Here is a 13,661-nt window from a genome sequence, read left to right on the forward strand (position 1 = left end):
CAGTACCTAATCCATCATGTTTCTGTTACTTTTATAATGTCCAGTTTCATTCCCTACACTTTTAAAAAAAAATTCTATTGCCCAAGATGCATATATTAGTGCACAAATACTTTTACTGTTTCTTATTAACCATTCCCAGTTTCTTAGCTGAATTAATTCTTTTCACTATCTGTATCATTGGTCTGTCATGTATTACTGTTTTCCCTCCCCTGCTGGACCTTCTACCTTTTTTTAAACATTTAACCTTTTTTACAGTTTCACTGTAAGACTTTCCCATCACTACCTCTCCATTTTCTTCCCTCTACAGTACTTGGAAAGAGACATGAAGCTTTGAATATTTTTTTAATGTTGCTTTCAGTAGGTTATGCTATTGTTTTTATCATGCCACGGGTTGCGATTTAATGTAGTGACAGGTAGGGTTTGGGATAAACGTACTTGTTTCACACATACAGCACTTTAGGAAGTAACCTTTACCATTAATGGTCATAGAGAGTATGCTGCTTTTGGTGTTTGGACAAGAAAGGACAGCAGTACTTTTAAACCCCGTACGAGAGCTTGGGGTCATACTGCCCCTCCTTCCTACCAGAAGGAGTTAAAAGTTGAACAGCTGCTTTGCCAGAATAATGGTAGTTCTACTTGCAAAGTGTTCCTCAGAGGAAGATCTCTGTGCTCACACAGACATCAAGACTCTGCATAGGAGCAGGGTTTTGGAGCAGAGTATGACCGTGAGGAGTATGAGGGAGAAGAAAAAAGTGGGGCAAGACATTTGCACAGTCCTTTTGCTGCCATCTTCTGTCTGTGAATCTCTTGATTTCCTTTAGAAGAGCAAAACCACAGTTGAAGTATGATGATATGGTTGGCATCCATCTCCTTGTGACTTTATAGGATCTTTCAGCTACATTTCAACACAAGAGGGCTTAAAATAGTAGAGGAGCTTTAAAAAAAAAAAAAAAGAAAGAAAAGAAAAAAAGGCTGGTGAGGTTGGGATAAAAGGCTGGTGAGGTTGGGATTAAATTAAATTTATAATGTTGCTGGCCTTGTGCTGAAATCTACCCCTGTGAGTAGGCTGCAGGGAAGGCAGTGAGGATTTAGGCCTCAGGAAAAGGCATTTAGTTGTTCAGTATCACCAATCGCTTTCCTACCTGCCTTTCCTTATCTCCTGCTGGAACAGTTGTGTTCATCAGGCAGCTGTCCAGAGACCTTCCTGTATAGAAAGGAGCTCTTGAACCCTGGGTCCGAGTTGTTCCATGGATATTGTAAATATTACAGATGAAGCCCTGGCTTCTTTAATGGCAGTGAAAGTTTTGTTAATGACTTGCCAAGGTGAGGATTTCACCCCCGTATTTACGTATGTATTGAACTTTTTTTGGTACTGCTATGAGGGTGGGAAAGATTTTCATTGTTTATCTAAAATGGATCTCACACTGATCCAGTGGTGCATCTGGATTCACTTTTACAGGGGACAATATACAAAAAACCCACAAACACTTGAAAAATTATTTTTCTAAATTGAAATCAGAAGTCTTGAAAGCCCTCCCAGTTGGGTGTTTCATTTGAGGGAAGGACTGGCAACTTCATGTTTTCTCAATTGAAGCAAGTTATCAGATTTTGAATATGCTACTATATATCAAGATTGCTAAAGGTAATATTGCAGTCATTATCAAAGGTATGCTGCAAGGTATCATGGGATGACGTTTTCAAATCACCATGTAAATCTGCCTGACACAGCTTTAAAAGAAGTAAAACACAACTGAAAGCTCTGGTGTTTAGTCTAAAAACACACATGGCTGTGGTTGCTATTTTAGCCTGTGTGGACTAACCGTAGAAGCCTTTTGTCAGCTCTCAGGCCTACTGAGTGGTGTCAGCTTGATTTCTGTGTTAATTTGCTGACTCTTTGGCTTGATACTTTCCATTAAAATTCACATAAAGAGCTTGTGTGTTGTGTTTAACAGGTTTCTCTGTTCTAAATGTTCTTCCAAAGACTGCCCTTTGGTGTTACTGAAACTAAGAGAAAGTGCTTTGAACGTTTATTCACTGTTGACATCGTTTATTCACCATTGGTACAATGCTAAAAGGATGGAGGCAGATAGAGAGCCTTGTAGACTCATGGTATAACCAAATGCAGAGAAGAAATACAGTGGCAGTCTACAAGATCTTCTTTCATGGAAAAATACTAAATAGGATGATCAGAGTGGTGTAAGTCATAAAATACCAAGCACCGATTCAGCTCAGTTCTGGTTTCCTGGGGTGAAAGCTTGTTGTGCTTGGAGTGAGGAGAATCCTTCAACCTATCTTGTGGGCACCAACTTTTTAGGCCTAGTTTGCTTGACGAAGATGACTTGTTTACTGGCAAAGGCTACCAGAAACCAAGAAGCAGCCCTGGACTTGGTTTATCTCAGTCTAGACTTGCAATTGGAATGGTGTTTTGACACCATTTTTCCTTGAATGTTGACGGCATGCATGGTCACCTGTGATGATTTTCCTAGGGCACATGAGACACTATAGACCTTCCTCTAAGACCTAAGCAAGTAGGGGCCTAAATGTCCCTTTCTGCCTGGAATAGGTGTAATGCCACTTCGAAAATATAAATTTATTGCACAGTTTAGCTTACACTTTAATGTTGGGTGGAATAATCATTAGTTCAGTAGTGTGTGTATGGCCTGATCAACTCCACTCTGCCCTTCTATTAGGGAGAGATCTACAGGCTAATGCTTTTTTTTTCTTTTACAAATAACAGGTGAAATCAAAAATGAAGACTGACCCCTTTCAAGAACTGCTCCAGAAACCAGATCCCTGAATCATTAACATTTGTTCATGCTCTCCTCTCTTCCCCCGCCCTCTTTCTCTCCTGTGCCTTCAGGAAGTGGTTGGAGGGTGTAGATTTGGGATAAGATAAAAGGCTCACAGATTCCCATTGGGGTTTTGACAAAAATAGAAAGATCAGCCATTGTTTGCAAGAAATACTGAAGTATTTTCCCTAGTTTAAACAGATCTCTTTGTATGTTTAAAAACAAAAAATGATTTTCCCTTTCTGGCAGCATCTGTTGTGTATTGTGAAATACCTGCCATACCACATACCTTAAGCCACAATCTTGGATGAAGCGAGTCTTCATCCTGACCTGTTGCTACAGCCTGAAACACCCAATGATTGCAGTGAAGGCCCATAACGGAGACAGCCTCCAAATGAGAAGCCCTGTCTAACTGATCCACTGGCATTTAAAAATCTTGGTTCATATGTGGTAGCATTTGCCACCTCTGATTACTATGTCTTTTTTTCCTTTTTACAGGTAGAGTCACCCCAGAACAGCTCAGCTCATACGTCCAGCTTTTCAAAAATAATTTCAAAGCTCTGGAGAACCACTGTGGTCTTCTACAGCTTGTGCTGGCCACAGTCCAGACTTTGAAACACCCGCAGAATCCCAAATGGGACAACTTCTTAGCCTTTGAGAGACTACTTCTGCAGGTACATATTACGTGAATTTATTTGACTTGAGTAAAACTATTTTATTTAAAATCCCATTGAATTATGTAGCTTGTATTTTATATGATGAAGCGTGGTGGATATCTTCTTGAAAGGCTGTTCCTTATTGTCAACGTGGTAAAAAGAATGGCAACCTATACAGTCTTTTATAGTTTTGTCTAAGAATAATTTTAAAAACAAAAAGTTAAACATTAGAGGTTAACTACACAGTAATCCAAATTAGATGTTGGTTTTATACCTATACTAAATTTCACGATGATATAACTTTTAGCACTGGAGAGGATTGCTATTACGTCTTCAGATTGGTAGTAATATCACAGTTCTTGAGGTAACATGCTGAATCAAGTGTGGAGATAACTTTACCAATCTTTTACTATGTGAGTGTAAAACTTGTGTAATTTACTGAGTGGGCGAAAGCATAGTTGGAAATTCCATCACAGGAGTGAGGTTTCCCTCACTCACAGCTGTTATCTGCCCTCAGCTTTTCCCACCACCAGCTTTTTTACAGCATCCTGTTGGTGACCACAGTATTATTGATATACTATTTTGTATCGTACTTGGATCTTGCTCAGGAAATTAAGAGTTAGTGGGTTTTTTGAACTCTATCCTACTGACCTTTGGAGGAGTACCAAACAAAGGAGGGGTTTTTCTAAGAACCTAATGGTGTTAATTTCTGCTGAAATTTAGGGAAAAATGAACATTTTTCCCCATGACATTGTGTTGTTTTTAGAGAAGCCATCTTTTTTCTGAAATCCTAGCATAAGGCCAGGCTTCCTGAGGTAACTTCTAATGTTAAAGGTGACTTCTAATGTTAATATAAAACTTCAAAGTTAGATGGAGTCAGCCTCAAATGAGTGAAGTGTATAGTGTGGACCTCAACTCATAGTTTTTCAGTAAAAATTAACTCTCTCTGTCTAGATGTCAAAAACAAACCAACAATCCAACTCTCTCCATGATCTGCAGCAGCAGAATATAATCCCTGGCTCTTTGAGAAGACAGAGTCCATGCAGACTTTCTAGCTTTATAGTGAATAAATGGTTTTGATACTTTGGGGAGAGGGAGGCTATAAAAAACCGAAAATCTAATAGTAGCAATCGCTTGTCTACATTAAGTTAAACTGTTCTCTCTTCCTAAGACTGAAATATTATTGATAATATATGCAGCCCTCTTTTTCTATTTAAGAAAAATCATACCTCAGGTAAAAGATATCATTGTAGCTGTTCTTCTTTTTGCTTGGACTGTAGAGCATGGGATTGAAAGGAATTCCTGGACTACAGCCCATAGTTCCCTTCTCTGTCCTGCAGTGATTCACATCTCATAGTTCTTCTCAGAAGCTGGTTAAATTCCATCTTAAAACCAGTTAGGCCTCAGAATCAAAATAAAGCTGCAAGCTCAGCATTGTTTTAACAACAACAGACGTCCGCCTGTAAAAGCTATGCCTTAAATCAGCAGGGAGTGGAAAAACAGAGGTAAGAAACAACCAAACTTTTAAAATATACATTTCATAAAAAAATGTATAACAAGCACTCTTAAAGTCACATGCGGCTTTGGATTATACCCACTGCCTTTCACTCATCTTATTAAGGTAAGATATGTTAGCCAAAGCAAACTTTCCTTGCCAACATGTATAACTGCTGCTTAAGCACATACTCATTTTCAGTAGTTCAAGCAACAATTATTTTGAATTACACGATCCATAAAACGTGTGTACTTTTACTGACTATTTTGAAGACAGTCTGAGATGTATTGTCTATTTTTGAGCACATGGCTTGTCTCTGATTTGTTGACATGGGCTTGTAGGGAGAGCAAAGTATCAAGAGACTCAGAAAACTTCAGAGATATTTCTATTAAAAAAATCAACTAGGATGTTGTGTGCTGAATAGTTGGTACACAGCATTCTGCGCTGAATTTGGTGTTATGGTAGTCTATTCCAACACAACTACTGAGAAGTTCTTTAGTAGAGTCGTTGTTTCAGATATTTTAAAATAATACATCTTTTTAAAAAATCAATATAAAGTCATTGTTTCAACGTGAAAGTAGTAGTGTTACTGTCTTGTATTGGAACTGTGAAGATGACGACAACCATTTATGAAAGGTCTACTGGGAGAAATATTGTTAGACTGTGGGCAAGGTAGGAGCTCTAGAATTTTCACTGATGGTTACATGCCAGGCTTCAGCTGATGCCAGAGAAGATAACTCAGTACAAACAGCTGGTGTTAGGATTCTCAGATTCCCCAAAGAAATAAATCTACTCGTTTTTTGAATTTCTCTCATTACTGAATCTCTCTGGTCGGTCTGATGATTCTCTGCTTAGTCTATTACAGGCTTTTCAGAAGAACCACATTGCTGACATTAAATCTTTAATCTAACTCTTGCACTGAATCACCTCTTCCGTTTTTCTTGTTCTCTTTCCTCTTCTTGATTCTGCACTACTATCTGTTGATTTTTCCAGATACTGAATTCTAAGAATGGACTGATGGAAGTAGAAAGTAGCCTACTTCCAGTATTTTATCATAATTAAAGATTCCTAACTACCTATTTTTAGACCTGTGATGTCTCAGTTAGATCTTCAACATCTCCAGTAAGAAAGAGTTTGTTTTTGACTGCAAGCCAGTGCAGCTGAATACTTATTCCCAAGCTATCTCTTCTTAACTGGGGTGAATGATGGTCTCAGAGCAAAATTGGAGTTTGATGGAATCATGGCCTTGACTTGAAGGGGAAGAGGATTATAGCCTGAGTTAAAAGTAAAATATCAGAGTGGTTCATCTTGTCTACCACAAGATTTTTCTGTGCTCTACTGCCCTACCTTTATGACAGAGAGCTTTTGCTGCTGAGAAGTTTAAAATATGTTGTGATTAAGAATTAAAGCATTATATCCTATTAACCAAGAAAATAACCCATACCACACTATTTTCCTTCTATATTTTCTTCTATTTCCTCTCTTATAATTCTGGCCATCCATAGAGCAGGGAGGTGGGAAGGGGAACACAAGCTAAGCAGTGCACCAGGCTGTCTCTGATGCCCCAGTAGTCCCCATCTAAGTGCCTTGTTTTCCTTCAACTGAGGATTTAAACTTTAGGGGAGGTACTAGTAGTGAGAGTAAGAAATAGTGTTGTCATTCCACAGCATTCAACTCTGTTCAGCTATATTCCCTGAAATATCACCCTGTTCTCCCTGAAATTACAGCTTTCCGTGGAGGTTTATTAAGTAGTAGTGGCTCATGAAATACAAAAGCACAGGAAGAGGAGCTTTGTCCAGAGTTTAAACAAAATTTATTTCCTGGAAGACTGTGAGAGAAGAACATCTTGTTTTTGTTGTTGTTGACGTATATTCACTGAGCAGGAATTTCTGCCTCCAAATTCAGTGTAAAAGCACCCAGTAGCAGCAGATGGTGTAAATGGTGGCATAATGTGCCCCAAGGGAAAGTGCGGTGGCTCTATAAAAGGTGTTATTCAGAAATTCCCCAAGAGCAGTGGAGTTAGATGTTACCCCTCAGAGTTGGCTGCATCCTTCAGGCATAATCTTGCTCTAAAAGTTTAAGAGTACATACCAAGTAGTATTCTATTTCATGAATAGCCCCATCCGTTTCAGTCCCAAGGTCAAGGCTTATTCAGTGCAAGCAAGTTTGTTGGACTGTTTTTCTGAAATAGCATGTGGAGTACTTAAAATATATTCTCCAAACAATTTAACACTCTACTATTATACTTTACTCTGGAATGAGACAAACGAGGGGGATTTAATTTGATCACAAATTTCTGTAAGTTGTGATGAGCAAAGACATTTTGTCATGGTAGAAAGTTTACTCTTAGTACTGTCGTTTCTACATCGCCACAAGTTCTGCCAACAGTTTTATCAGTTGGCACTGCATGGTGGCTGAAGATTTGTTACATCTTGTCCTCAGCTAATTGTCTGCTGCACGTTTTTTAAATGCAAGCCTTTCCACTAAAGTGAGCGCATTTAAAATGCTAGTTGTTGTGCATATTGTGTTTTTCTCTGTTTGGATTCCCACAGTAGAAATATCTAGTGTAGATGCCTATAAAATGATTTCTTTTCGTAACATATGATGATAATGATTGATACTAACTCAATATGAAAGAAAAATCACTTTTACAGTGTTACTGATATTTTTGGCTTTATTCCTCACAAACAACTCATACTTTATTATCACACAGGGTGTTTTGCACAAGAGATGCTGAAAGCAAACAGCTGGTTTGACAAAAAAGAAAAGGGTGTTTCCTCTTTGGAATGAGGTCATTCTCTTCTCTCTCTTTCTCTTTCTTTCTCTCTCTCTCTCTCTCTCTCTCTCTCTGATTTTTTAAGAGTCTGGGCTAAACTTCCTTTTAAAATAATAAATGTAACAGAACTGTTAAATTAAAAAAAATTTACATTGCCAAAAGCAAGGAAATCTTAAATATTATAAGTTCATTGAGGTTAGTTCCGTGTCTGAAAGTCACAAACCGATGTTGAGCCTTGTTATTATAGTGTTGGGGTGGTGGGTGTTACTTCTCAGGGCTTTTTTGTGGCACAGAGAATTTTCCTCTGCTGAGCCAACGTTCTGCAATTTACTAGGAAACGGGACACAGCATAACAGTTTCGGCATTGATCTAGAAGCCATGAATCCTACTGTTTAATCTCAGTATTGTCAAAAGTTTTGTTTTGTGGTGCTGGGTAATATCATATAATCTCAAGGGTAATTGGAATTAAGTGTCATATTTTAAAAACAAACAAAAAAATGTTCACAACTTAATTCTGTAGATTGAAAACTGCAGAGTAGATGAGGGACTGTATTATTCTGGTTGGCTATAATTAACCTTATGATCATATCTAGCTAACAGCCCTGCAGCTTTCGCCTGCTGTTTGAATTCTCATCTTTAAGCTCCTTGGATGCATCTGAGCTTTTACTCCCTTTGTATCATGCGTTGTCTGCGGCGAGTGCCTTGTGGAGTGGGCTAGTGCTGATGGCCATCCCACACACGGCATCTGCCAGCTAGAAAAGTCATCAGTGAGGTTGGAAATAACCTGTTTCTAGCAGAGGTCAAGAACAATTATTCATCTGACAAGAATAAGGAATTGAGCTCCTGTTCAACCTACCTGACTCAGTACTGTATTACTTTTATGCTTCTAGGCCAGCTCAAGGGCATATAGATAGGCACTGCCTATCACACTGGCTGCTTAGAAATACAAATACGTTATAATAATACAAATTAGCAAGCAATGATTCAGCTAGATCCTGCAAGATGGGGTGGCATATGTCTATATATCAGTCATTATTACGTATGACTTTGATACATAATATGTGGTATATGTAGATATCAAAGTCATTGAAGTTGACTTATTTGTTATTAAAGGGTGACTTGTTAATTTTTTTAATTTTACAGATCCTTTTTCCATTCTTCTTTCAAAGCTGTGCTGCAGTAGGAAAGAGAACAATGCAGTACTTAGCAGAAGTATCTCAAGTTTTTAGTGGCTCCAGGTAACAATACAAGTAGGTCAAATACTCTGGGAGCTATATATATGTATTTACGTGGAGAGTTGCTGAGAGTACAATATTTCCATGTTTAAATTTTCAAAATTGATTAATTGTCTTTTGGTTTTACTTTCTTAATTTTTAGGGATGTAAAATTTGTCAGAAGACAGATTTTTTTTTGTCCTCAGTGTCTTGAGAAACAGAAAAAAATATAGTCATGTTTTTAAGAGAAACAGAAACTTCATGCCAGATGGTCATTCCAATGTTTTTATTTTTCTGTTGGCGGAAAGTGGTTATGAGGTTAATAAAATGACATCATTCTTTCTCCTATGAATATTATAGTGCAAACTCAGAAAAGAGAAGTGGAAAAAACTGTAATATAGCTTAATATTTTACATTGCAACTAGTGTTTCAGTAACAAGATCTAGTAATTCGGGTGTCAATAACTGTTCTATTCCATACTGTGATTCTTTACTATCTTTTATGAAATGCAGGGTATGCACAACTCATTACTTAATCAAGGATGACATTATTATTTAATTGCACTTTTGGAGACTGCAGAATATGGTAAGCGTTGTTCACATATGCTTGCATGAACACACATGAAAACAGGAGCCTATGCCAAGAAATTTGAAAACTCTAGGATACCATCTTGCAGACAGTTTCTCTGCCCAGAAGTCAGTGTAGTTTTCAGGCCTGGAGGCTTTCCTACAGGGTGTAGTAGTTAGCAGGTGACATATTATTGACCCTAAACTGATGCAGACCAAAAGCTTAAACATAGGCTTCAGGGCTACTGAAGCAAGCAGTTTGATACAAAGCAGTGAGGAAGTAAAGCTTTTGGTTTATTTGCTCTGTTAGGGGAAGAGAATTCACAGTTCAGCTGTGGTGGGAGCTTTTTTCTTTCACTTACAATCATGTGCCCTTCATTATTATTATTTATAGTGCTTTAGTCTACATGTAATTTGTTGCACTGAGCTGAGCTACACAATTATAAATTGCTTTTTCGGTGGCCTGTGATGATCAATAAATATTTTTTAAAATTGTATTGCAGCAGTGCTTGGAAAGAGGACCTATGCTGTTAGTTGTCTATAATTAAAGAAGTTATATTTAAAAAAAAAAACTCTTGAGATTAGAGCAGTCACTTTTCAATGTAAAGCTACATATGGAATGAATGATTCCTGTCTCGGCAGGAATCTTGCATGGTACCTTATTGATTGCAAAGGTCATCCTCTGGAATTTGGTACTTTTGATGAGATTGCCGCTTGGACGCTGATACTGATTCTGTCTTATACAAGGCTAGAGAATTGACAGACTTATCAGCTGTAACCTGGTGATGATTTCTGAAGAGAACATAGTCCTGCAGCAATCACCTGATTAAGAACTTTCTATAAATAATAATAAATAATTTGGAAGCTTACTTCAACTTCCATTTGTTAAGCTCACTCCATTTAAATTGTGAGTAGCATCTTTCCAGAACATGTAAACCAGTGTGGAATCTGCCTTTATTCCTGTGATGTTTTTAACTTTGCAAGTGTTTATTCTATATAAAATTTTATACTTTGTGGTTTTGTTGTATAACTAGTGTATACAAGCCCTGAAATAGTTCTGCTTCTCTTTTCCTGTCTTCCATGGTCTCAGTTTACTTCTTTTGCTTGTTCATGACCTCTCCCATTCGTGTTACCATAAGCTGTTTTTGACAAGAGTTCAGTTGTGTTTGTGTGTGTTCTACACATTTCTGCAAAACAGAGCCCTAAGCTGACTAAGGCACTTCAGTGCTACATCAGTACAGGTAAAACAGGGACCTAAATTCATAGATGTGACTGTTTTGAGTGCATTTGGTTTTGTACATCAAACTTGATATTCCATAGAGGAGCTTGGTGATTAGAATTTATATTCCATGTTTTCCAAGGAGCTCAGTTATATACAGTTTCCTAGGTTTGACACCCCAAAATTAAGGCATTCCTAGTAATTTTGACCAGAAGAAAACTATATATATAACTTTTCTGGTCAAACTAATTTTTTGTGAGTAGAATGCTCTTGTCAAACTACTTTGAAAGCAAAATGCAGAATTATTTTAGCATTAAACAACCTCCTTTAGAGTAAATACAAGCTATTTTTTGTTAATATATTTTATTAATCTGCTTAAAGAAGCCTATTTTAAGGATCTCTGACGCTGACTGGCAAAAGGTTAAAAGATCTTAAGTGGGGTTACAATACCACGAGATGTATATTATTATAATATCACATGGGAAAGATTCATGTCAGAGAAATGCGCTTGCATTTGGTCTGAGAAACTTTGAAGTATAGCAATTGTGGCTCTCATTTAAAAAGCAAAAAAACCTCCCTCCCTCATCTTCTGAAAGAGCAAATGTTTTGTATCTAGATAAGAGTCACACAGAGCCTCTAAAATGAACACTTAATAAAGAAATGGCTGTCTTAAGTGAACAAATATCCACATCAGTAAAACTTTAAAAGCCTTGTGGGAAGAAGAGGCTAAACATATTAAGTCAGTGGAAACTGTTAAATTAATGTTCTGTGTACAAAAACAAAACACTTGGTATTAAATAATAGAACCCTAATGTATAAATAACTTATGAGAACCAGCTCTTAAAAAAAAAAAAAAAGTAGAAGGTTAAGCACTGAACAGTTTTTTCTTGTCAGTTTTCTTACGAACTACATGTTGAAATTATATGGCAAGTGATACCTAGTCAGCTCACATTCTAAAAGGGCAGCACGATGTTCAGTTCTGTATGAACATTTGTCGCTTGAGATAGCTGGAGCCGTTCATCAGCCCTATGGAATGTCTGGAGCTGCGAGTCTGTCTGTCACTTGCCATTCTTTCTCCTCTGATTTTTTTTTTTTTTTTGCCTTAGAATGTAATATTAACTGTTTACTTGCTGTAAAAGATTACCTTAAGCAGGCTGAAATACAGATACAGTTACTCCATTTAAGTGTATATGGAGGTGTCGCAAAGAAGCATAATATTAACAGTGTGTTGAATGAGTTGCCATTTACTGTAACGATTAATTGTGTTCCAAAAGGCAAAGGTTCTGCCATGTGTACCATCAGTTGGTACTTGCTTTGCTATATGCGTTGCTCCACTAATAGTGAGTTGGGTACTATTCAATTTGAGTTAGTGGCAGAATCTGCTTTCCAGTCCCTAACTTCTTAAGGAGATTGTTGCCGTCCTCACCAAGTAATTAATCTTTTTTATTTTATTTTGTTATTACTTGCACAGGTCAGGCTGAGTAGTGAAAAGTATTACCAAAAAAAAAAAAAACAACCTCTTCCAAAAACATAAGAAATGGCTCCAATGGGCTGGACAGATCTCTTGACTTATTAACTCACAAACAAATGGCATGCACATATTTCAGATCTAACAAAGTGAACAATTCAGACGTTCTTGGCAGAAGCATCTTATAATGTATATTGGTGGCAGGGACGGATGGATGGATGGGAAGGACGCTGGAAGTGATGCCTTTTTAGATGTGGCATTTGTGGTCACATGTAAGCAAATGCTGAAGCATTCCCTTAGTCCTTTTTTTATGCTTGTTAAGACCAGAGCTCTTGTTAGGAAACACGCATCCATCCTCCTTTGGATGGCTGTTTTAGTTGTTTGGCAAGATTTTGCTGAGTACTGAACCAAAAGGGTAGTGTTGTGCTGTTCAATCTCTGCCAATAAGCTCATCAATTTGATGTTAGGTGCGTGTTACTAGTCAGGCAAAGCGGTGTATGAACAGAGATTGGAAGGCAGGAAATTCAGACTGTATATTAGCATTTTTTCCCTATCTGTTTTGGTTAATATGATACCCATCTTTTTAGAGAAAACGATTTGTTTCGTGTATTTTTGGATGCTTTCAGTCAAGATGGTTCACTGACCTTGTCGTAGTCCAGATTAGAAAAGCAGGCTTTCTTTGAAGATGACTTTTTGTCTCTCTTACCTAACGATCTTAATTGGATTTTGCCCTTACGTTAGGCTTGGAGAGGAACCCCGCTTTTGGTTTTTGTCTGCTTTCACTAATTATACTGTAGTCTGTTAAAGAAATGAACGTTGTCTTATTTTATATTTTTACAGTGTTGATGTTGTCCTAGATGAAATTCCAGGTACTGTTGTAATAGTAATGTGATCAACACCACGGTGCACGGCATCTTGCCAGTAGAGCATAGCTCACAGGAACTGTTTATCATTGTGGTCATTAGCTCGGAGGCAGCAAACAAGCTATCAAATGTCATATCTGCAAACCAGCCTGATAGTGCCAGCACTACATCTGTCTGTTTTTGAGTGTGATTATATTAGCCTGTTTTCCTCATTTTTTTGAAGGATATACTTGATTATTTCCTTTTCTCACAGATGTCATTCTGTATGGACTGGCAAGGAGAAAGTGGTGAAACAACACAAATAAAATTGAAAACTTGACAGTGGGTGATATCCAGAATTAACAGTGGGGCTGCCACATTGCATTCCTTCCGTCTCCCCACCGTAATGGGTTGCGTATTTTCCTTTCCACTGGCCACACGCTTCCTTGGATCACAGACGTTTCTGGGCATGTTGCACGTGGGCAGACAAACACACCTCTGCGCACTCAGCTGCTTTTCCCACTGGCTGGGTTGTCCAGGCATCAGTCAGTCCCACTCTGGAAAACGAGTAGTTGCATTAGCACGATACTGATCCCTACTTGTAAGCCTGGCCTCTTAGTTTGTGTCTTGTATCCC

The 13,661-nt window shown here is 37.9% G+C and overlaps 1 protein-coding gene across 2 annotated transcripts in view; it reads left to right on the forward strand.

The window, feature by feature from the left end:
- SCFD2 (sec1 family domain containing 2) overlaps nucleotides 1-13,661 on the forward strand; it is a 220,871-nt gene that overhangs the window by 55,030 nt on the left and 152,180 nt on the right. For both annotated transcript variants that reach the window (XM_009682020.2, XM_068942892.1), the window contains exon 4: nucleotides 3,288-3,463. In XM_009682020.2, coding sequence (XP_009680315.2) covers nucleotides 3,288-3,463 — 176 coding nt within the window. The remainder of the gene's footprint in view (nucleotides 1-3,287; nucleotides 3,464-13,661) is intronic.

The sequence above is a fragment of the Struthio camelus genome, chromosome 4, assembly GCF_040807025.1.
Source record: "Struthio camelus isolate bStrCam1 chromosome 4, bStrCam1.hap1, whole genome shotgun sequence".
NCBI lineage: Eukaryota > Metazoa > Chordata > Aves > Struthioniformes > Struthionidae > Struthio > Struthio camelus.